A 23,599-nucleotide genomic window follows, 5' to 3' on the forward strand; every position below is an offset into this window, starting at 1 on the left:
GGTAGCAGATAGCACATTTACCCGCCAAATAAAGGAAAATAGTTTAGTTTTTCAAATTAATAATGCAGTACTGGAATGTGCTGGTAGTTATAAAAAATAAGAATCCAGAAATCAATAAGGAAAAGGCCAAAATCTGCAGAGGCAAAGACTTAAGAGGAGAGTCTACAGTCTGAAAAAACAAGATGACTTAGTTACAGGGTTGAGGCATGGGCTGCAAGGCCATATACTGAAAATCTCACTGGAGGGGAAAAAACGAAGCTTTGCTTTTGCAGTTTGAAGACCTTGTTAAAAATGCAGATGCCTGGACACCATTTCCCAGAGATACTGGGAGAGGTCTGGGGAGGGGCTAGGATTCTGCTTGTTAATAAGCAAGCTGGGTGATCCTGATGCAAGCAGTGCCTGAATAACACCGAGACACTGCCTGCAACTTGTAGTCACTAGTAGACTCTGCATATTGTTCAGATTGGCACTGGGCTAGAAAAAGAGCACACGTGAAGCTCATCGCTGAGGGCACAGTGAACGCTTTGGCTAACAATCCATGCTCCTTTCAAAGCAAAACTGCTGAAAAGAGAAATCAGGCAGTAGGTGTAGCATTCACAGTGTACTGGAAGTAAGAGAGTAAAATATTATGACAAAAGCTTGGTGAGACCAACTCTCTTTCAAGATACCCTGATGCTCCTTTGATCAGCTTGTGGGCAGTGTAATGGGGTTCCCCTGGTTGTCACTGGTCACTGTGAAGAGAGAGAAGTGCCTGGGGTGTTTATGGCCAAAGTGAATGGGTCACGATGCATGCCAGGTGCTATAGAATGACACTTCACACCATGTACTGATTTAGATTCCTAATAAAACCATATTTTAAAAAAATACACCCAAATCTGTAATGGGCATGTGTCGGTCCAGTGAAGTCCTCTTTTTTGGTGGATTGTCATAAACAGGCATCATTGTAATTTCTAATAAATTATCCTCTGGGCCTTTGTACTATTTTGAGCATCTTAGCATAAAGTTGCCCATTTATGCATTTCTTCCTCCAAAAGCCCTTATCAGAGCAAAAATATGTTATTTGAATTTATAACTGCTCCCCAGTGAGTTCCTGTAATGTGCAGAATGCAGGGGTTGGGAAGATGTGTCCCTGTCAAACTGAAGGTACAGAAGAATGTGACTTGATTGGACATGCAGTTGAAAACCTAGATGGAATCTTTTCTACTTGCCACCAAACTCTGCAGCCTGGCCTTGGTCACTGCCCAATTCTGAGATGCAGTGGCTGCTAGATATAGCCCCTGTCTGGCAGGAAGAAAGAATGTGGGATGAAAGCCACAAGACCTGGGAGATTTGATCCCTGGCTCTGCCACTTGCTGGCTGTGCAACCTCAGGCAGGTCATTTGCCTCCATTTTCTCTTCTGTAAAATAGGATGTTAAGGCTTGCAGAGGGAGCGGGTATGGCAAGCTATTTTGTTTCACTGACTCTGTTTCCTCATCAGTACAATGGAGATGATGTTTCACAGGTGAGAAAAGCACTTAACAGAAGGCCTGGTACATAGCTGGTACCTAATAAATGTTACTTCCAGTACTGTCACCCCTTTGCTGTGAGGTTCAAGTCAGAGAACTGCACAATACACTAACAAATTGCAATGTTCTATTCAATGCAAACTTCTATATTCAAAATGACATAATTGAGCGCTTTATTATAAAATGCTAAATATATTGTACCTGGAATGTCATCATTTGAAGAATGCAAGCCAGCCAGAGCACTTTCGCGTTGAAAGAGGGTGGTAAACTGCCAAGACAAAGGTGAAATACTAGCTTAATCCTCTGCCCTTTGTTGGACAGTGAACACCAGAAATATCTAGAAACCCTCAAGGGACAGAGAACAACCATTGTGGCATTGTACACAGTAATCTCAGTGCTCTGCAGTCTCAAAGAATTATTGTCTAGGACTTGGTTGTTCCTAGGCATGACTTCTTATAATTCTTGCCAATTATAACACCCAGGTTTGGCCCCTGACATGGATGTGGGCTGCCCCTGTAGGATAATTTCAGGGGGTCAGGTGTCCCAGGTCGCAAAAATTATCAGCCATGCCTGCTCCCTTGCCCCTGGAGCTTGGAATGAATAAAACATTTTAAATCTTTCTCTGAGAGAAGATGATGATAGGGGAGGTCTTAAGAGAAGAAAGGGGAAAAGGGATGTCCACTTTACTGCTCCTATCTCCTTTTAAAGAATTCTTAACAATTGTGAGGTCTGGAGCAAGTAAGTGGCGGTGTGGGGTTGCAGGAGCCTGGAGGCAGTAGGGCAGTGACAGTGCCTCAGATGCTGGCTTTGCTTTGTGGATTTTTATCAGATTCAGAAGCAGCATGACCCTAGAAGGGCACAAAATAGGGAGGTGGCTGGGTTTCAGGGTAGCCTCTCCATGGTGGTGGCAGTTAAAAAGGAAGTGGCAAATCAATGAAGGCCTAAATGCACGCAAGATGAGAGAAGAGTGTTTTGTATTGCTGGTGTGGAGGGCTGAGTATTATTGTAAAAGTTTAACTTTAATTCTTCTAGGAGAATCTGAGGCAGCTTATGAATTAAGACATTGCAAAATAGGATGCTTAAAGGGATAAACTGGGGCAGGGACAATATAAAGCACCGGTTCTCAACCCTGGCTGCCCAAGAGAACCATCTGGAGAAATTGTAATAATAGGCATACTTGGGCCCCACCTCAAATGAATAGGAATCCCTGAGGGTGGGGCAAGTATTGGTCTGTTTTCTAAGTTGCCCTGGTGACTCTAATGTGCAGCCAGGTTGAGAATGCCTGCTCTGAAGGAAGCAGGAGGGCCAGATGCTACCAAATGGCCTGACACAAGTAGGTTAGGTCAATGGTTCTCAACGTTGGCTGTATATTAAAATTACCTGGGCAGCTTTTAGAATTCCCGATGCCCAGGCAGCAACTCAGACCAACGATCAGAATCTCTGGGGGTGGAACCCGCAGGTCAGTTGTTTTTAGAGTTTGCCAGATGATTCTAACATAGCTAGAGTTGAGAACCTCTGCTCTGTGTAGGAGTTCCTGAATGTGGCTGTGCATCAGATTCAAGGGGAGTGGAGCTGGAGAACTCCTGACATAGAGACTACATTTAGCTTTAACAGCTAAGGCTTTTCTTCCAACAAGTGTTTGTTGGACATTGGTGCTGGGAATACAGTCATGAACAAAACATACGAAGCTCTTGCCATCATGAAGCTTATATTCAAGTGAATATATAGTCTTCCAGAGGATGATGGCAGGACTATCTGTCTGCTTTGTTTACTGCTAAATCTCCAGTGCCTGGCACAAGTGCCTGGCCAAGGCACTTGATTAATAATTCCCAAATGAATGAATGATTAACTGAATGGTGCCATAAGTGCTATGAAGAAAAATAAAGTGGGATAAGGGGGATTGTGTGTGTGTGTGTGTGTGTGTGTGTGTTTCTGTTTTACCTGGGCTGGTCAGGGAAGGCCTCACTGAGAAGGTAACTTTTGAACGAAGACTGGAAGGGAGCAGGGAGCAAGATACACAGCTATCAGGGGATAGAGTGTTCCTCACAGAGGAAGAGCAAGCACAAAGGTCCTGAGGTGGGAGCGTGCTTAGTATGTTAGGGGAGAAGTAAGGCCAGTGTGGCTGGAGTGAGTGACAGAGTGAGTGGACAGAGCGATAACAGAGTGACAGAAGAGTAATAGGGGATGGAGGAGAGAGGATGGGCAGTTCATGGTAAATACTTCCTGGGAAATATGATCACTTCTTTTTCTACGTCTGACAGTGGAGAGCATATGTATTCATATATACGAAGACTAATGTTCTCCTAGAGCTAAACGCGAGCAGGAATTTCTGTGCTATTCGATAAAGGATGCTGAGTATCTTAATGGATCATACTTTTAACTACAGTTTTACAATAGGAAAAAACCCAGCAAGTGAGAAGAAAGACAATCAGCAAAAAGAGTCCAGATGAGCCAGGGAAGCAGCTTGGCAAAAGGAAAAGCCTGCCAGTAGGCCTCCAGACTGGAGAGTCTCTCTCCTCTTAATATTTTACTTTGAAATTTGAGATTGTCAGATAGATGTTAGTATTGCTAAATGAGAAGTACTTGGGATATCGATGGGCCGTGTTGTGTATGTGTGTGTGTGTGTGTGTATTCACACATGCTGGGAGGGGGGTTAAAGTGAACCACGAGGAAAGCAAAAGTGATACAAAACAGAGAGGAGGATCTGTAGCTTCAGCCCTCATTGGAGACTTCCTAAGGGGCTTAGGGGAGGGGAATTTCTGGGATCACACTGAGGAGCAGACCAGACTTTTGGAAAGCTGGCTATAAAGGGCCAGTCCTCAGGGACATTGGGAAGTAGTTAGAATCAGCACTCATTTCCCTTCCCCTTCCTTTTCGAAGCATCTGTTCTCTCTCTGCCCCAATCAGGTCCCTTGCCTGGGTCTATCTGGGAGTGCAATGTGACTCATTCCTGTTCAGCTTCTCTCCAGAGGCTACAGGAACTGAGCTAATGAGTGGAATTGTCCTAATGTGCTGTGGGTGCTGTGGCTTACTCTGTGCATTTACACAAGGACAATGACTTAACCCAAAGGTGAGGATTTTTTTTTAATAATTAACAAGACAAGAAATAACAAGTGTTGGAGAGGCTGTGTAGAAAAGGGAACCCTCATATACTGCTGGTGGGAATGCAAACTGGTGCAGCCACTATGGAAAACAGTATGGTGATTCCTGAAATAATTGAGAAAAGAAATTCTATATGATCTAGCTATCCCACTACTGGGTATTTATCCAAAGAACATGAAATGAACAGTACAAAGAAATTTATGTACCCCTATGTTCACTGTAGCATTATTCACAATCGCCAAGATGTGGAAACAACCCAAGTGCTCACATCAGAAGTTCACCAGCCCTACGCCCCCCCAAAACAAACTCCAAGGCAACGGGGATTGAATCTTAGTTCACAGACAGGCTGGGACAGTCTGGGATGAATGGATGAATGGATGAATGGATAAAGGAGATGTGGTATACACACACACACACACACACACAATGGAATACTACTCAGCCATAAAAAAGACAAAATCATGCTATTTGCAACAACATGGATGGACCTTGAGGGTGTTATGCTGAGTGAAATAAGTCAGAGAAAGACAAACACCATATGATATCACTCATATGTAGAAGATAAACAAACACATAGGTAAGGAGAATAGATTAGTGGTTACCAGAGGGGAAGGGGGTGGGAGGAGGATGAAAGGGGCAAAGGGGCACACATGTATGGTGATGGATAAAAACTAGACTATTGGTGGTGAGCACGATGCAGTCTATACAGAAAATGAAATATAATAATGCACACCTGAAGTTACACAATGTTATAAACCAATATGACCTCAACAATAAAAAAAAATGCTTAAAAGAAGGTGAGGATTTTGATGATGGGATTTCCAGGCCCCAGGGGTTGGCCCCAGCTGGGAGAGATTTAGTGTGTGGGAAGGTATGAAAAGAGAGTGCTTTCTGATGCCCCTCAGAGCACACAATGAAGGCACTCCCTTATTTCTATCAGGGCTCCACTAGCTCGCACTGAGGGGCCAGTGAAAAATATTTACCTTAATACTGCTTGCATTCTCCAGATCTGGACATTCAAGACTGTCTGTGATCAAAACACAATATTGGAAAACAGTTATTTCTGAGACATGTACAAATTTTGGCACAGAAATAATCTCAATAATTTCATCAAAGAATCAGAAATTAGGCAAACAAAAAGCTGAAAGAGGTGAGATTCCCTAGAATGCGGGGCACAGGTTGTGGCTCTTTACTCAGAAACTGGGAAAGATGGAGTGTGACGTGGTGGAAGGGGCACCGGCCAGAAGGTCAGGAGAGGCAGGCTCAGCAACTAGCTATGCATCTTTGCACAACTGCTCAAACTGTGGGCCTCCTTGCTCATCTGTAAAGTGAGAGATTAGGCTGTGGGTGATTTCTAAGGACCCCTACAACTCTGGTTGTAGATAGCTAAAAAATTAAATGAGGCTGCCAGTTAAAGGAATGCTAGAAAGGAAGGTGCTGGTCTTAGGAAAATCTGTGCAAAGCAGGAGAGTGCTGAGGCACTACCCTGAGTTCCAGGAGACATCAGTGATTGAAGTTTGGCCTAAGGAGGTAGAAATGATACCGAGAGAGAAGTTTCACAAAGACCTACAGCTAGGGAGGCGGCTAGTAGTAAAAAAGAGCTCTGGACTTCTTTGGAGTCACAAAAACTGTGAGTCCTATCTTCACTACTTAGAGCTCAGTGAACACTGGCCAGTTACTTCTAACTTCCCAAGTTACTTCTAACTTCTCTAACTCTGTATCCTCAGATGTATGTACAATGGGGATGAGACTACTTTCTTACGAGAGGACCAAATGAAATAATGTGTGCGTGTGATATGCATTTTATACCTGTATAATCATAAAGGACCAAGATGAGAGAACTCTTTCTGGATTACCCTTTGAGCCAAGGGTTCTAGAAAAAATTTAGTAAAACCTTAGTTACCTTGAATATGAGGGAGATCCCATTAGTTGAATTATCTGATGGAATTTGTTAACCAGAATATCCCCTAAATTTTATTATCAGTTGCTGGTTATTCTAAAGTGTCTGAATGTACTTTCCTACCTTAGGAAGTCTTGTATACTGCACATATGTAAACTCATTTTTTTGACGATTGGGGTCATTTGGGTTTATCAGGGCCATCTTTCCAAATATCAGTTTTTCAGTGTCTAGCTTAAATGCATAGCAATGCTTCTGGATATATCTAGGAGGCCGTTTTGATGAAGAGGGCACAGAAAAATTCTAGGTATTTGAGAGTTCCAGATAATCAGAATCAAGTTGAGATTTTATTGTCTATTCTGTGAAACTAGGAATGAACTGCACAGGCACAATATTACCAAGGGATATAAGAACTAAGCATAGCTCAGTGCAATGAAGTTGAAGAAAACAATGACAGTGGATTCAGGTTTAGGAGACTTGGGATCTATACTCTGACTCAGTGTATGAACTTGGACAAGTCACTTCCCCACCCTGAACCTCAGTTTCTTCATCTCCGAAATGGAGGTTATACCAGATGGCTTCTTTCTGGCTTTAACAGCCTATGATTCCATACTGCAGGAAACACATCAGTGATATATCATCTTCTGACTATGACCTGTTCATGGAATTCTGGCAAACTTACCACTATTCTATGGTTTATCTTTTTCTTTTTTAAAGATTTGATTTTTTTCCTTTTTCTCCCCAAAGCCCCCTGGTACATAGTTGTATATTCTTCGTTGTGGGTCCTTCTAGTTGTGGCATATGGGACGCTGCCTCAGCGTGATTTGATGAGCAGTGCCATGTCCACGCCCAGGATTCGAACCAATGAAACACTGGGCTGCCTGCAGCGGAGCACACGAACTTAACCACTCGGCCACGGGGCCAGCCCCTATGGTTTATCTTTGAATGAATGTTATTTCCACTCCCGAGTGGAGAGGATAGCTTTCTTGAGTAACTTCTTCAGTGGGTTGTAGGCCTGAAATAATCAAGGTCAATTCCAGCCCTGTCGTCTGAGTTTCAAGGCCACCTTTATAGTAAATATGACACTCCTCCCTCTAAGCTAGTGCTGTCATTGTTAGAACCACATTAATCCTTTGAGGTTTAAAAGAATAGAGGACCCAAAACTCAACTCATAAATATTTTAATGAGTCAGTTCCAACAGAGACAAAAAATAAAGTGGGGTCTACCCTAGCCAGATTTTAATATAAGCAAATGAATTTAGGTTTAATTTTTAGATTTAAAAAGCTTTTTGATATATTTTACTAGGGCTAAGCCAGTTATACAAAGCAAGCATACACTCTTAAAGAGATGATTAAATCCTAGTAGCATGGGCTCTAGTCGACATATAAATGTGATAAACTCTTATTTCTTGAATATTTCCCATAGGAGCATGGTAATTGTAAACTCATATCATACCACACACTTTACACCAAAATTATTAATGAAATCTTATTAGTGATTCAGAAAAAGCAAACTAGTTGGTTCATATTAACTAGTTAACTGAACCAGTACTCCCCACAAGTGGATCAAACTACTGGACAACTCAGTATTAACTTCAGGTTTGACAGTAAGAAAATTCATTGGTGCAATGGACAAAGTCTCCTTTTAAACACTAATTTAAATTAAGAAAAAAAATCAATCTGACCTTCTGTTATTTTGGCACTTGGGTCTGGGAGACTATTGTCATCAACACTGAAAAAAGATAAAAGACATTTCATTTTCTATATATTTCATATATGAAGGAATACTGGTTAAGTAAAAGAACAATCTATCAAAGTCATTCATATAGAAGCAAACCTGGAATGGTACGTCTCTGAGTGCTGAAATCAAATAAAAATGATTGCTACATTGACTTTTATTCCATTTTATATGTGCCCCCTTCTGTTCTCCAATGATACACATAATTGAGAGTTGCCTGCATTACTAATTATGTATGTTAAAACAATCATGAAGGAAGGTGGGGTCAATGGTGGGCCAGGAGTAGATGTCCTAAAATGGCATCAGGTCAAAAGGAATCCTTAATTTCATAGCGCTAGGTGGAAAAAAATATAGTTACAGTGAGGTAGGTTTTTCTCCTTATAGCCTATTTCTCTCATGATGCAAATTGCTACCCTTCCCAGTTTGTGAACATTCTTAAAAATAGAAGAACAATTTTAGACATGTTTTGGCTATTCTAGAAAAAGTGTTAATCAAACTTCAAGTCTACAGTGTACTTTGTTCCTCCATGTCCCCAAATGCGTAGTCTAGCCTTTCTCTTTAGTTTTCCCCAACTTGGATGGTCTTATCTACATCTTATCCATCCTTTAAGGCCCAACTCAAACTCCACTGCTTTTGAGAATTCTTCCCTGAATGCTCCAATTTACATCACCTCCTCCATTCATGGGATTCCTCTGACTATCAGGGCCACACTGTTGAGCATTTAGGTACATAAGGGAGCTAAGTAGGAATCCCTTTAGGGGGGCCGTTAGTGCAGGGACTATTGTTGACCCAGCGCCTCCCAGGTTCAAGAACTTAACACATTAAAGAATCTAACTATACTAACTAGATGACTATACTAGAAAGCAGATCTCAGAAGAAGAAAGTAGAAACAAGGTAAACAGGAATGAGAGAGAGGATGGGACGGGGAGGCCCAGGAAGTAACCACAGTGGGGAGCTAGGGGAAGGAGTGAGGGGAGGTTGAGGGGCTAAACACTGACTTTCTCACAGGTTTATTTGAGGGGCCCATTCTTCCCATCAACAGACTTCCAGACTTCTAATTTCTTAGCCAACTTGTATTGCTTTAACTGATTATACCTAGAAAATGAAGGCAGAGCCTCTTCATTGTATGAGGATGTACTCATAATTTGATGTAGATTGGTACTAGATGGCTTGGTACTAGATTTCATTTCTTCTACCTGGAAAAGTACAAGTCAGGTATTACACAAAAGAGAGTTTGCAATAAATCAAGTAAAATATCCTATAACATTTCCTTAGTTATCTATGAGGCTAGCATTTCTGACCAGGCACACTGTGTTTGGTCATGAAATCTCACATGACTTCCCAATAAATAGATCTCAATAAATAGATCAGAGTTTGTGTTAAGGCTATTGACCTGGTGAACTCCTGAATTGGCCAGAGTTGTATCTCTGTGTTTTATTTTCTCTGGTTCACTGCAGCTTCTGGGTTAACTGGAAATCACTGCAAATGGATAATCCAGGGAATTGTCTTACAAGGAAATCCTAAATCATACGTATTCTCCAAACCCATGGTATGGTACCATTTTTTGGTTAGGGTCAACTCAAGAGGTCAGTAAGGCCCAGACTATCACTCAGAAGCATAGGAACCAGGGACAGGAACTGTGTGTCAAAGTGATAATGGAGTTTATGGGCTGATTGCAGGAGGAATATTCAACATATTTTGACTAATTGGCTATGTTTCAACAAGTTGGGTAAGTAATTTTTAAGAAAAAAGTTGGATAAGTAACTTGCCCAAAGGTCACATAACTACTAAATGGTAAAGCCAGAATTCAAACCTAGATAGGCTGAATTTGCATGAATCCTTTTACTCCCAGCCCATCTTCTGGTCCCGCCCACAGGCATGAAGTTTCTATGCACGAAACTTCCAATGAGTATTTATAGGTCAGAGTACAAAATCGGATGAAATCTATCATATTTTAAGTAATTAGCTTGCATTTCTCCTAACTGGTTCCTATTTTCTGTTCTTCTTGTCCTTCTAACTAACCTAGAACTCTTTCCATGATCTGATTTTCTTCAATTGAGGCTCCTGACTTCATCTGTTAATCATTTCCCTCTTGTAAATATCATCAGAGTTGGGAGAGACTGCCTGGATACAGTTTATGCCCTTTTCTTCCTATCTAACTTATGTTACTTGAACTAAGTTTGTGAAACTCTCAACCCTTTCTACAGAAACCCAGTCGCTGATAGTCACATTTCTCACTTACACTTAGTGATGTCTTTCTCCCCCAGAAGGAAGAGTCTGTGTCAGTTGAGGATTCTAAGGTAGTCACATCAGCCTTAGAAAGAATTTTTCTTATTTGTGTCTCCTCAGATTCTGGCCATTGAGTTGGTGATGCTTTGGTATTTGTTGTAGTTACACTGGATTTGGGATGACAACTTTTTCCTAGTGATAAACATTTTTTCAGATTGCTCTTGCTCATCAGTGGCTTGGGAAAAGCCACTGTGCTTGCAGTGGGCTTCACATCTTCTTTTACTTGATCTTCAAATGGGCCTTCTGGAAATTTTTCTTTTCCAACCTCTTGTAAAACAACTTCATCTTCATCAGAAGTTAAACCCTCTTCTACTTTATTTTTTGACTCTTCTTGCTCAATATCATGAGCTACCAACCGAATGATAAGATCTTTTTTGCTTTGGACATCTTTTAAAAGCTCCACTTTGGTGATGTCAGGCTTTATTAAATTCTGAAATGAGTTCCTACTAGCAGTCTGGAATTGAAGACACAATGAATATTAAAAACAATTGCCTCAGTCATTTTTCCTGTGGTTCTATTGTAATAAGGCAATTTTCATATGGTTTCTAGTTTCAATTTAATAAAATTATTCATCTTCAAATGCCATTCACTTATTATTAGTGATATATTTAAAAGGAGAAATAAATAAAAATTACAAGCAATATTTGCTCATTTCTATATATATATATTTTTTGCATTCAAGAATAATATCACTGGTCCAAAGAAGAGAACCTAACTAAGGTTCTTTCTTTTGCTTCAAATTTTACTTTTTACTTTCCAAGAAATGCAACATACACAAATACTTTAATTACATTCTGTTTTCATCATTTACCTTGAAAGTTTTGCAACAAATTTAGACATGATAACATGTTTTTCTAAACTTCTTATTAGGGAACTAATCATAGAGCAATCTAAATACAGATATTTTATGAAAAAAGACAAGGTATTGGCTGACTTGGATTTTTAAAAGTTATGAATAGCCAAAATTGTGAAGGACTTTGAATGTTCATTCCTCACCCCTCCACATCCTAATCCTTTGAACATATTTTCCAAAGGGCATTTCAAAGAGTAAATCTTCATTTCTCCGCACCTCCCTAGTCAAATGTCACTTTCTGTTCTGCAATGTTAAAGACAGATCAAGGAAAAGAGTTATAATTACATAAATGATTTTTCCCATTTCTGTAGCCTTTAATGATGCCACAAAAGCTTTAAACTGAGTTATCAATCTTAGATCTTTTTGTAACACTGCAAATCAGATTTTCAGATAAATGCTGCCTTAAAGTAATATCTTTTGTGCAAAACAAAATGAAAGAACTTCTGTAATAGATGGGAGACAGTCAATCAATTTTGATTATCTGTGCCGGTGGAGGGAAAAAGTGGTTCAAAAAATCAAAAGTCATTCTATATGGCCTTGGAAATGTGTTACTGTATTAGCCTTTAATAGCCATGTGACTGGTGTGTTGGGAAGTTTTGGTACCTTACAACAGTAAATGAAGCCCTGCTTGTGGATTCCTGATTGAGGTAGCCAGAGAGTTGTCTGGGTTCCCTAAATTGATTCCTGTTCTTTCTGCAAACCCATCCTCAGTGAGGATGGATGGCACTGCTGTCCAGATACCCACAAAGCATCTGTCTTAGCTGAACTATCTATGTCTGTTTACTTTCCTTAAGACAGCATTTGCTCCCCTTAATAGTAGTGGGAGTAGTTGTTTTGGATTATCTATTCTCTTCCAACTTCCTCTGGGCTACAAAGAGGTAAAGTACCGTTAAAGATGTAAGAGAAGGCAGCATGTAACCAAGAAGAAGAACCAATAGATATTTCTGCAGATGATTAAGAAGTAATGACTTGGGGGTAACATTCTACAGTTTAGACATATAGACCTTGTGCTCAAGGAATTACTTATATACAAATGAAGACTACTAAGTAAATGCTAATGTCATTTTTGGAACCCAAGGAGAAAAGGACATTTTAGAGCTGGAAAGGACCTTCATCTGGACCAAGAAACTAAAGATCAAGGAGAATCCATCAGTGTCTATGACAATCTCAGTATCTGAGACTTAAAAAAAGTACCTATCGGGGCTGGCCCCGTGGCCGAGTGGTTAAGTTCGCGCGCTCCGCTGCAGGCGGCCCAGTGTTTCGTTGGTTCGAACCCTGGGCGCGGACATGGCACTGCTCATCAGACCACGCTGAGGCAGCATCCCACATGCCACAACTAGAAGAACCCACAACGAAGAATACACAACTATGTACCGGGGGGCGTTGGGGAGAAAAAGGAAAAAATAAAATCTTAAAAAAAAAAAAAAAAAAGTACCTATCAATGTCTTCACCAGCTCTGAGACTTAGTTCAATGGGTTGGAAAATAATGCTAAGGAAAACATGCTCCTAGGCTTATGCTCCAGGCACGTTGGTTCTATAGAACTTTGCTCAGTTCGTAAGCCACAGGCTACATCCCTAGTGTGAGTGCACATCACCAGTGCAAGAGGCTCATTTATCCCTAGGGGATTTGGTATTAAATGAGAACATGGGGCTGCATGAGTGTAACTCCATCTCCTGGCAAGACCATCCCTATGCCCTTATGCCCTAAGATCAGTAAACAGAACTGCCTGCTTTTTCAATAATTGCACTGTGCAAGGACAATGTTTTGGCATTTCGAGGCCCCATTATTTAAGTACATTTGGAGCTCAAATAGGGGATGCAGAGGATCTAGTTCATAAAAATAGCAGCATGAAGACAACTGGGTTGAGTACAAGGGTCGTATAGGAAAGAAACTGGGATGTCCTGAGGATGTAAGAGTATGGCAAACTAGGAAGTATTATGTAGTGAAAGTGAAATAAGAAGAAACGAACTCTGAAGAGTTTGCAGCATAATGTTTGTTGATGAATGTTCTAAGTAAAAACAATACTACTATGGAGCCTTAAGTTTGAGGATTTCAATCTCTAATAGAGGCTGGTTTAGCTGATATTCTAACTGGCCCGTTTGGACCCATATAGTATATCTATGAAAGAATTGTGAGGATCGTAAAAATTGCATTTCTTCCCAGTTGCCAAATGAGGACTACAATTCTTATCAGTCCTATTTGCTGTTAAGGGTATTTCCCTGTATTCCCATTCTTCAAGAAATGGCAGTTCAGTCTGACTGCCTAGTGGAAACTAGCCTGCCCCCTTTACACTGAGCCACACTGCTGGTGGGATAAGTCCCAGGAAAGCAGAGAATTGTATTGGATGAATCAGAGTGTCCAATTCTACTGGGCTGGGCAAGAGAAAATTGACTATATTTTACAAATGCATTCCCATAGACCTACTGGAGGAAAGCAATCACAGAAGGACAACCAATCCTCACTAACTATTCATTTCTTTTCACCACTGCTTTTTACACTAACCTCCAAGGGCTTTACATTCAGTCGTCCGGCCTCATCCAAAGAGATGCGCTTTTCTCTCTTTCTCTTTTCAGCATCAGGGACGTCTTTCGAGTAACTGCTCCCCCTTGCTGACATTCTTCTCAGTGCTTCGATGCTATGTCCAGTTCTAGCTAAGCACTCCATCTGCAGTTTCTCAAGAGATTGGGTTTTTATAGAAATAACACCTAAGTGTTCTGCAACAATGTCTGGATCAATATTGATTGGTCGTTTCTTATGGTGAGGAATTATTTTAATTGGAAATTCCTCCTCACTTAAATCTTGATCTAACGCTTTTTGCTCTAGCTCACGTTTCATTGTAACAGTATTCCCATGCACCTTTTCAACAATTCGACCAATGTCCAGATCGCCAAAGAGAACAGCACATGAATCTTTTGGGCTAATTGTTTCTAACGGAAAATTTAAAACTTTACTGATAATTAAAGAAGCGACCTCTTTACGGAAGACATTGTTTGCACCTTTCATGTTATAATAAAGTTCTTCGTGCGTTCCAGATTGTTGTAGTACATGATTATAAACAGAATCAGCCATCTGAGAACTCATTTCTATACTTTCTGGACTTAAAAACTTTTCTTCAGGATTAGCAGTTACAACGCTAATGTTGTTTCTGGAAATTTCAGCTGCCACAGATTTTGCCAATTGAGATGCAATATTTTTTAACTCAGGCTTTGATAAGTTTGAGGCACTTGGCAACTTTATTAGTTTAGCCAAGAAGAAGGCCAGTGTTTCTTCTAAAATCCTGGCATCTAACACAGCCTCTTTTTCAGATGAAGGCTTTTTCTTCAACTTGAGGTCATCGATAATCTTAACGACTTTTTCCGTAATTTTGACAGCTTCCAGAACTAACTCGAAACTTGATGCTTCTTCCTCTACTAGAGGATGGAATTCTGAATTGGAAATTTCCTTCACCATTAAAAATCCTATTGTATCAGAGAGGACATTGCTCCTACCCATTAAATCTTTATACATTGAACTATGGGAGCCAGAGTGCTTTAAAACACTGTTATAGACAGAAGTAACTACTTTTTCAATAGTTGCACTGTCTGCTAAAGATACAGTGGGTGATTCTTTGGCCTCTGGTACTACTGTAATATGACTTTTAGAGATATATTCTTGGAATGAATTTAAGATTTTTGAGATTATTTTTTGCATTTGAGAATTTAGAGAATTGTTTTGTTCCTTATCTGCTTTTGGAAACACAAATAAAAGCTTTGACAAAAAATTTATAGCAATTTCTTCTATTATGTTGAAAGGCAGTTTGTAAGCCCATGATGGCTGAGACTGGGGAATTTCAGCGGTTTGGATAACATCTTTAAGGATATTTTCAACAACATTGTCAACTTCTGTACATTGATGTGGTGTTAGCTCTCCAGAAAAATAGTTCTGTAACTGATTGCCAGCTACTTCCCGAACAACTAAATTAACTATGGTTTCTGAAAGGATTTTGCAACCACTCTTGACACAATTTCGTATGCACTCTTGAGTTCCAAATTGTGGCAAGAGATTATTATAAATAGTCTGAACCACTACTTGAATAATTTCATAATCATTAGGATGTAAGGATTCTACATACTCTATAGTCATATCTTCATCGTTGGAGATCTCTGTCATAATTGTACTTACTAATTTCATTTGAAGGAAATCCAGTTCTGGGTACAAATTATCCTCAGATATTTCTGCTTTTGTGTTGGCTACCGTTGAGAAAATTTTTGATAGAAGAGAAGAAATTATACTTTCTAAAAATTCGTAAGGCAGCATTATGGTATATGGCGATGATGTTTGACATTCTTTGCAGGCTGTTTGGACCACTTTATGGACCTTTTTCATAACCCCCTTAGATTCTAGAGGCAAACATACTGAAGCTGGAACCTCATCATAAAGTGGCAAGTTTAGCTGATGCTGAAAAATTTCTTCTATTACTGCATTAGCTAGCTTTCTTGCTAAATTTTCACCATCGCTATTTATGTCCTTACAAATGGAATCTTGAGATCTATATTCCTGGAAAATATTGCATATAGAAGAGTGAGCAATCTTATTGACTAACGTTTTATCGATTGATGGTATTTTATCCATAAAAGATGCCTCATCTGAAGAAGGTGTTTTAGTTGCAGGTGGCATTTTATGCATGGGTGGTATTTTATCCATAATTAATTTTTTCTCGGGAGGTGCTTTATCCACAGATGGTTCTTTTTGCCTGAGAGTTACTTTATGAAGTGAGGAAACTTTATCAGCAGGTGAGAGGAGCTGACTTCCTTGATCTGGGTTTACTACTTTAATTTGAGCATCTGAAACCTCCTTTAAGAGGGAGTCAGTCGGTATCATAGCTGTGTCATAGAGCTCAGCCTGATTTACATTATTGGTTACATTTTGACATGTATCATCTATACCTGGTGAGGAAGAAAAAATCAATTTAACTATTTCAGAGATAACATCTTCTAAAAAGTTAGCAGGGAAAATCCCGGGGTTATTTTCTGGTGGGTTCTGAGGATTGTCTGGTTTACTAGGTTTACTTTTAATCTCTTTATCTTTACTTTTCTCATTCTCGTCATCTTTTTCAGGAGCATTTTGTTTAGCTGAATTCCTTGAAGCAGGCTGTGCAAAATCCTTGCCATCTGCTTGAGTTACAGATGCTGCTTTATCGCCTAGAGGATTTTGGGATTTTGAATCATCTACTGGTTCTTGGATAGAAGATATTTCTAAAACATTTCTGTCAATGCTTTCAGTGACATTTTGGACATGTTTAGGATGCAAGATCTGTTTGTCATATGGAACTCTGTAAGCTGGAGAATCTCTCATCTTCCCTTGGATCTCTCGATTTCTCACCTTGGATTTCAGAGATGGTAATTCAAAAGGTTTATCCTCTTTTTCTAATGAACTTTCTCTTTTCTTGTCACTCTTCTTTTTATCATCTATTTTAAAATCTGGTTCCAAGACAACCTTCTTTTTTGTATCATTGGTAGCTGGTGAAAGACATTTGTACACCTCATCACCTTGCCTTTTCTTGTCTTTTCTAGCCAAGCTATCTTTCTTCTTGATTTCATTCTTTATAAGTGCTGTACACACATCTGGACCCTGAGTATCTTTACTTTTTGCACTGGTAACTTTTGATACCTTCTCATTACCTTTTCCAATTAGACTTTCCCTTTTCTTTTCATCCCCTTTCTTTTTATTCGCCACACTTTCAGCTAACTCTGATCCTAGGGTAGTTACTTTGCTCTTTGTAATGCTAGTTATAGTGGTAAAGATTGGCTCATGGATGCTTCCTGTCTTCATTGATGTCTCCTCCTTTTTGAAATTCTCTTTTCCGTTAAATGCTCCTCTACCTATTTCCAAAGTTTCCATTTTGTCTTTCAGGCCTGAAGTTAGAGAAGTAAGCATAGATGATTGTTCTGCAGAAGAAACTGGGTTCCCCTTAAAGCTTCCATTTTTCCTTGTAAAGGTTTTATATGGTAGGTGTTGAAATCTTTGGATGATGTCATCCACAGCTAGAAATGAGAACAAGGTAGACCAGTCTCCCCAAAAAAGTGGTTGAATCTTGAAAGCAGAGATTGCCTTCTTGGCTAAAGCAGCAATCATCTCTATAACAACGTTACTTCTATCATCTTTCTGAACATTGTTAGATCCATATATTTCTATGACCTCGTCATACACAGAATCAGATACTTTATTGACTGTCTCTTTATCTATTGGTGGAAACAAAAACATTTCTTCAGCATTTGCTAAAACTTTAATTTCACTTTTCCTAAACTCCCCTATCAAGGCGTTGGCAAATTTTATAGCTGTACCCATGAAGTCTCTTTCTGATATCTCTTTGTCCTTAGGATTTTCAGCAATACTTGGAAGATTACAAAATTTGTGAACAAGGTCAATTATGACATCTTCCAAAAATGTAGCAGAATACACAGAAGACTGTGGGAAGGACTGTAGTTTTTCTTTACTGGGATTCCAGGGTTCAATGACTTGGTCATTTTTGGGTAAGTCATTGGGAGATGATTCTTCATCACATAAAAATGGCTGCAGATGGTGGTCCACAATTTCCTTCATAATGAAACCAGCTATCCTCCTGAGGAATGAGCCTCCCTTTTTGCATGTATCTTTCTGTGCTTCATCTTTGAATTTAAACTTTTTCATAATATTATTACATATGGAATCAATGAAGTTCTCAGTTGCTCCTAATTGCATATTTTCTACATTTTCCTCTGCTGCGGCAAGTCTAATCTCATGTTCTGAAATTTCTGTTATAATTTCTTCAGTCAGTTTTGAAGCTGCATTCACAAACTCATAATCTGGTGGCACCTCTTCCTCATTTAGCTCAGTTTCAGCCTCAGATGAAGGGAATATATATGCAAGAAGCTTGTAAATCACATCTTCTAAAAGGGCATGGGGCAATACAGTGATGCATGATGGCAAGACATGGCTATCATCATTGATGGTGTCGAGTACATTTCTGATGATGTTCTCCTCTTGGAGGGAGGAATAGGAAGAAGTTGCTAATTCTCCCGAAACTAATGACTCCACTTGATAGTCATAAATTTCCCCTAACAGCAAATGATATATTATTTTTCCATAGCTGACAGCATCACTTTGTATAGCTCTATAAATATGAACCAGAGATTTATAATCATCTAATATTTTTTCATAAATTAGGTTGACAATTTTTGTAACCATTTCTTTATAGCCTTCTGAAAAATAAAGATTTTCATCCAAGTGATCTGAAACTAAAATCTCTGATGTGGTGAACTCCAGCACAATTGATTTTACTAATGTTGTAACAATGTCAGTAATGTAGACTTCTGCTTTATGTGGGTTTTCGGCAGCCACGACATTATGTGAGAATACATAAAGGATTTTGCATAAAAGCTCAGAAATTACTTCCTCCAAAAAGACAGCTGAATTCACAATGAAAGATAATTCTCTTTGTTTAGGATCTATTGCTCTCTGTTGAGAAGTTTGATCCACTGTACCTGAGTGAAGAGTTTTATCTCCAGATAAAAATAACTCAAGATGATGGTTAAATATTTCTTTTATTATATAACTCGCTATTTTTGTAACAGGTATATTACTTATGCCTTTTTTATCTTTTGTAGGAGACTGGTATAGATTTGAATGAGAAATATCAGCATAAATGGCATCAACCATAGCCTGGACATCTTTTCCTGAAATCACATTTTGTTTTTCATTTCCATGTTTAATAATGCATATTGCATGTTTAGAAATTATTGATTTGACTTCATCGATCAGTCTCACAACTGTGTTGCTGAACTCTGACTGCAAAAGGTCTGGATCTTCGTCACTGCAGTTCAAAGGACTTATCTGAGATAAAACCTGAGTGACAATTTTTTCCAAATGTGTGTGTGATAATATGGTGGTATATCTTGTACAAGTCTGTCTTCTGAGTCTTGATTTACTAATAGCATAATGAACTCTCTTTATCAAAACATCAGCATTGAGTTTTGAATATGATTTAAAAGGCAGGTGTGCAATGAAATCTGGGTGAATTTGGAAAGCAAAAACTTCAGTCAGGATAATTTTAGTTACCTTCTCTGCCAATGTTTTTGTGTCACTGAGAAAGTCCTTATCAGGTTCCAGTTCATATTCTTGTAAAACTTTGCTATATGCCATGTCAATAATTTCGATAACTATGTCTCTGTCTACTCGTGGCAAACACAGTTGTTCCACAGTATTTTCTAGGATGCTAACTTGAGCTTTTGAGAATTCTTCTGTTATCAAATATATGAGTTTTTCTGCTGTTTCCAGCAGTTCTTTTTCTGAATCTCTTATTGATTTTGTTTGCACAATACCTAACACCCTGTGGAATATTTTGCCTAAAACCCCAGAGATCACATCTTCCAAAAATGATGAGGAGTAAACACTTGCAAAAAAATGTTGCCTTCTCGCATCATCAAAGTATGTGTATGATGAAGGAAGTAATGAGCTGCTATACACAAATGGATGGAGATGTTGTTGACAGATATTTTTAATAGTAAAACCTGCTATTCTATCAATAAGAACACTGTTACTGCTTATGATATCGTGCTCAACTGCTTCTTGAGACCCAGAGTTTTGTAAGATACTTCTGAATACAGAATCAACGAGATACTGAGCATACTCCTCTGAGTAAACAGATTTGGTTTCTTCATCTTTTGAAAATCGAATTTCATGTTGGGAAACTTTCATCCTAATATCACTGATTAGCTTTGAAGAGATTTCACTGCAATTAATTCCTGATCTATCTTTTGCAGTTTCACTGTATGGAACCATGTTAGATACAGAAGGAAAGATTCTAGATAATAGTTCTCTGATTATGTCTTCTAAAAATGTGTAGGGCAGTAAGGTGTTATATGGAGATAAATTCTGGCTTGGCTTGGTAGATTCACTGATGCCACTAAAGAGGTTCTGAATAGTGTTCTCTGCTGTTAAAGTAGCATAGGTAGAAGCTGACAAATCCCCAGAAAACAGCGGATGAAAAAGATAATCAGAAATAGCTGCTACAATTAAATTGGTAATATTTTCTGCCAAAATATCACTGTCTATGAGTTTTTTATTATCAACCTCAGGGGCCAGCTCATGTTGTTTCAGAACATTCTCATAAACTGAATTAACAAGTTCATCCACAGTGTCTATATCTACAGTTGTGAAAGACTGCTCTTGGCCATCACGAAGAATGCAGATTTTAGCTTTGTTAAAATGGTCATTAATTGAGTTTATTATTTTGGGGGTCATTTTATCCAGTTCACGCTCAGTGTTATATCTTCGATTGAAGATCTTTGGTAACAGTCTGACAACAATTTCTTCTACAAATGCATTAGGATAAAAGTCCATGCCTAATGATGATGGCTTCTGGGGTCTGTGTGACTCTGTGACTTCACTGAGAACCTCTGTAACCATATTTGATATTTCATCCAATGGAGTCATTAAATGAGGTAAGCCCGCTCCACACAAGAATGGTTGAAGATGATTTTCAATAATCTCTTGAATAATGAGACTGGCTATTCGGTCAACCATAATCGGGCTTTGGCTTAGTATACTTTTCTGTATTGATACAAGAGAGTCAGACATCTGCAAAATATTATTATAAACAGACTCCACCATATTTTGAAGGTTTTTTTCTGTATATAGATGTTGATAATCATATTTAGTGAGCCAAATCTTATGCTTTGAAATGGCTAACAAAATCTGATCTATTATACAGGTGGATATCTCATTAAAATCCGAAGTCATTAAATATTTCTTTCCCAAGCAGGAAGCCTCGCTGGGTGGAGAAACGAGCTGAGCTAACAGCTTTCTGATGACATCTTCTAAAAGTGAGTGTGATAACATGGTAGTATAGCTTGCTGAATATAGACCTTGGTAATTAAGTTCTCTCAGGTTGTTTTGAAGTTTCTGTAGTATATTTTCAGCTTTGAGAGGGTAATATGAATTGGGCATGAGCTTCCCTACAAAGCACAACGGGAGTTGGTAGTCTACACTCTCTTTCAATATGCCATTAGTTATCTGTTCTGCTATTGAGGTGGTAGCCTGTGCCAGATGACTGCCACAGGTAACTTTTAATGTATATTCCCATGAAACATCATTATAAACGGAGTCAACAATCTTACTAACAGTTTCTTTATAGATTGGTGGAAAATATATCCTTTCTTCAACACCCCGTAAAACAGTGACTCGGGCATTTTTAAACTCATTCACCACAGAGTTGACATCTAATACATTCATCTCATTGAGCTGGGCTTCAGTGATGTTTACATTTTTGCCCTGCAATGAGGTAGAGAGATTGAGAAAAATGTCTGCAATTATTTCCTCCAGAAATGTGGCAGAGTAAACTCCAGTGCTCATGCCTCCTGGAGGTTGCATGTTAAGAAGGGTTGCTGTATTGACCTGCTTTTTACCTGGTTTTTGAAGAGGAGGTAGACAAGCAAATTTTCCTGAAAATTGCTTACCAAATGGGGCTTGCATTTTGGAGTGAACCACCGTGAGATTATTCAATGGCCCTGTCAAAGGCTTGCTGTCATAATTCATGAATCTTACAGAGACTTTATCGTGCCTTGATTCTTTTAATTCTGGTCTTTGTGCTTTTGGGAAACTAGGAAGTCTCTCTCTTGTCCTGTATGTTAAATTCTTGTTTGTAAATGGTGGACTTCCGGGAGGTTGCTCTACACCATGTGACAGTTTTTCCATTAAGGATTTTACCAAGCTATGGGAAATAATACAAAGCATAGATCCTTGATTTATTTCTGCCAGATTTTCCCAAAGGTCTAACATGTCATATCCTTCAAATGGTGAGCCATAGTCCATTGTTCCCCTGCAAAAATCCTCTACATTTTGAAGTATGTTGAACAGTTGATGTTCTGCTGGTATTTCATCAGAAAGCGTACCATTTGTAAGGAAGCTGTTGGTTGTACATTCTTCCAAAAGTGTTCTAATAAGTTTCTCACACACAGCATTCAGAAGAAAAACTGATTTTGGGGAGAGCCCTAGGTCATTTCTAGGTATTCTATGACTTTGCTGGATATTTGAAGATAGGAACGTTTTTCTTGCTGTTTTACCAGAATCCATATCCCAATTTGGGCATTCATCGGGCGAAAACAAATCGAAAACAATATTGAAAACTTTATTGACCACTTCTTTAGATTCATGAGTTTTTAGGCTACCAACCAGAGTGTCTAACTTACATGCCAGAGAATTTAGTTTATTTTTCTGTACCACTTGATTAATTCGGTGAGTAGGAGCTGATTTCCAACCTCTGAGGCCTGTCTGTCTTTTCATTGTTTTGGTTTTCTTGTGAATGGGCAAACTATGGCTTTTAAGCATGGAAAGTGATTTGTTTCCTCCGTTACTGTCAGGCTGATGATTTATTCCTATTTCTTTGCACAGAACATGAATCACTCCTACCTTGAGATCTTGAAAGAGATTGTCAAAGTCAGCCGTAGCTGTTCTTGCACAGTAAACATATTTTGTTTTCATAGAAACCATTTGTTGTGTAATGTCTGCCTTTAAAATGTCATTATTGCAAAGGATTTGAATAATGATTTCAGAAATGCTTAACGCAAGCCCCCTGATAGAAATTGACCGACTCTCAAACACTTCGGAATAAACTAAAATAACCTTGCTAAATGTTGCATCTTGGTTTTCTAGTGAGTTTTGTTTTGTTCCACCATCTTCAGTGCAATCAGAAATGCTTGAAATTATATAGAAAATAACCAATTCAGCGAGATGTTCACAAAACTGTTTAAGTGAAGAATCACTGTTTGTGCTTCTTAGAGGCTGTTTTGATTCATATTTCTTCCTTAACAGTGTGGAAGCAATAGATACTTTTTCATCAAGAGGACCTTAAAACAGAAAGCATTACTATTTTAAACATGCATTAAGGAAAAACGATGACCATTCAAAATCTTGGAAATATTTTATATGTGAATTCCACCTTGGGTGTACCTCACTCATGAAATAGAAAAACCTCATCGAGAAAGGAACTAGGTTTTCTTCAACTCTATTTTCCACCTGTGGAACTTATTTCAGCTGAGAAGTTAAGAAAATAGCCCAGTAGAATTCAAATCTCTAAGTGCTGGTTTCTTCCTTGGATAGCTATGTTGCTTTAAGAAGCTGGAAATCCTGGGGCAGAGAAGTGGTTTCCAGCTTTAGTGCTGCAATGCCCTAGAATGACTCCAGTGATATCTAGAGA

General features: G+C 39.0%; 1 protein-coding gene across 1 annotated transcript in view; it reads right to left on the reverse strand.

Moving 5' to 3' along the window:
• Positions 1–23,599, reverse strand: part of LOC106838738 (fibrous sheath-interacting protein 2-like) — an 85,314-nt gene that overhangs the window by 8,014 nt on the left and 53,701 nt on the right. The window contains exons 17-22 of the mRNA XM_070501786.1: positions 13,888–23,249; positions 10,485–10,985; positions 9,338–9,438; positions 8,190–8,236; positions 5,592–5,635; positions 1,708–1,774 (exon numbers count right to left, since the gene is read on the reverse strand). Coding sequence (XP_070357887.1) covers positions 1,708–1,774; positions 5,592–5,635; positions 8,190–8,236; positions 9,338–9,438; positions 10,485–10,985; positions 13,888–23,249 — 10,122 coding nt within the window. The remainder of the gene's footprint in view (positions 1–1,707; positions 1,775–5,591; positions 5,636–8,189; positions 8,237–9,337; positions 9,439–10,484; positions 10,986–13,887; positions 23,250–23,599) is intronic.

The sequence above is a fragment of the Equus asinus genome, chromosome X (genome assembly GCF_041296235.1).
Source record: "Equus asinus isolate D_3611 breed Donkey chromosome X, EquAss-T2T_v2, whole genome shotgun sequence".
Classification (NCBI taxonomy): domain Eukaryota; kingdom Metazoa; phylum Chordata; class Mammalia; order Perissodactyla; family Equidae; genus Equus; species Equus asinus.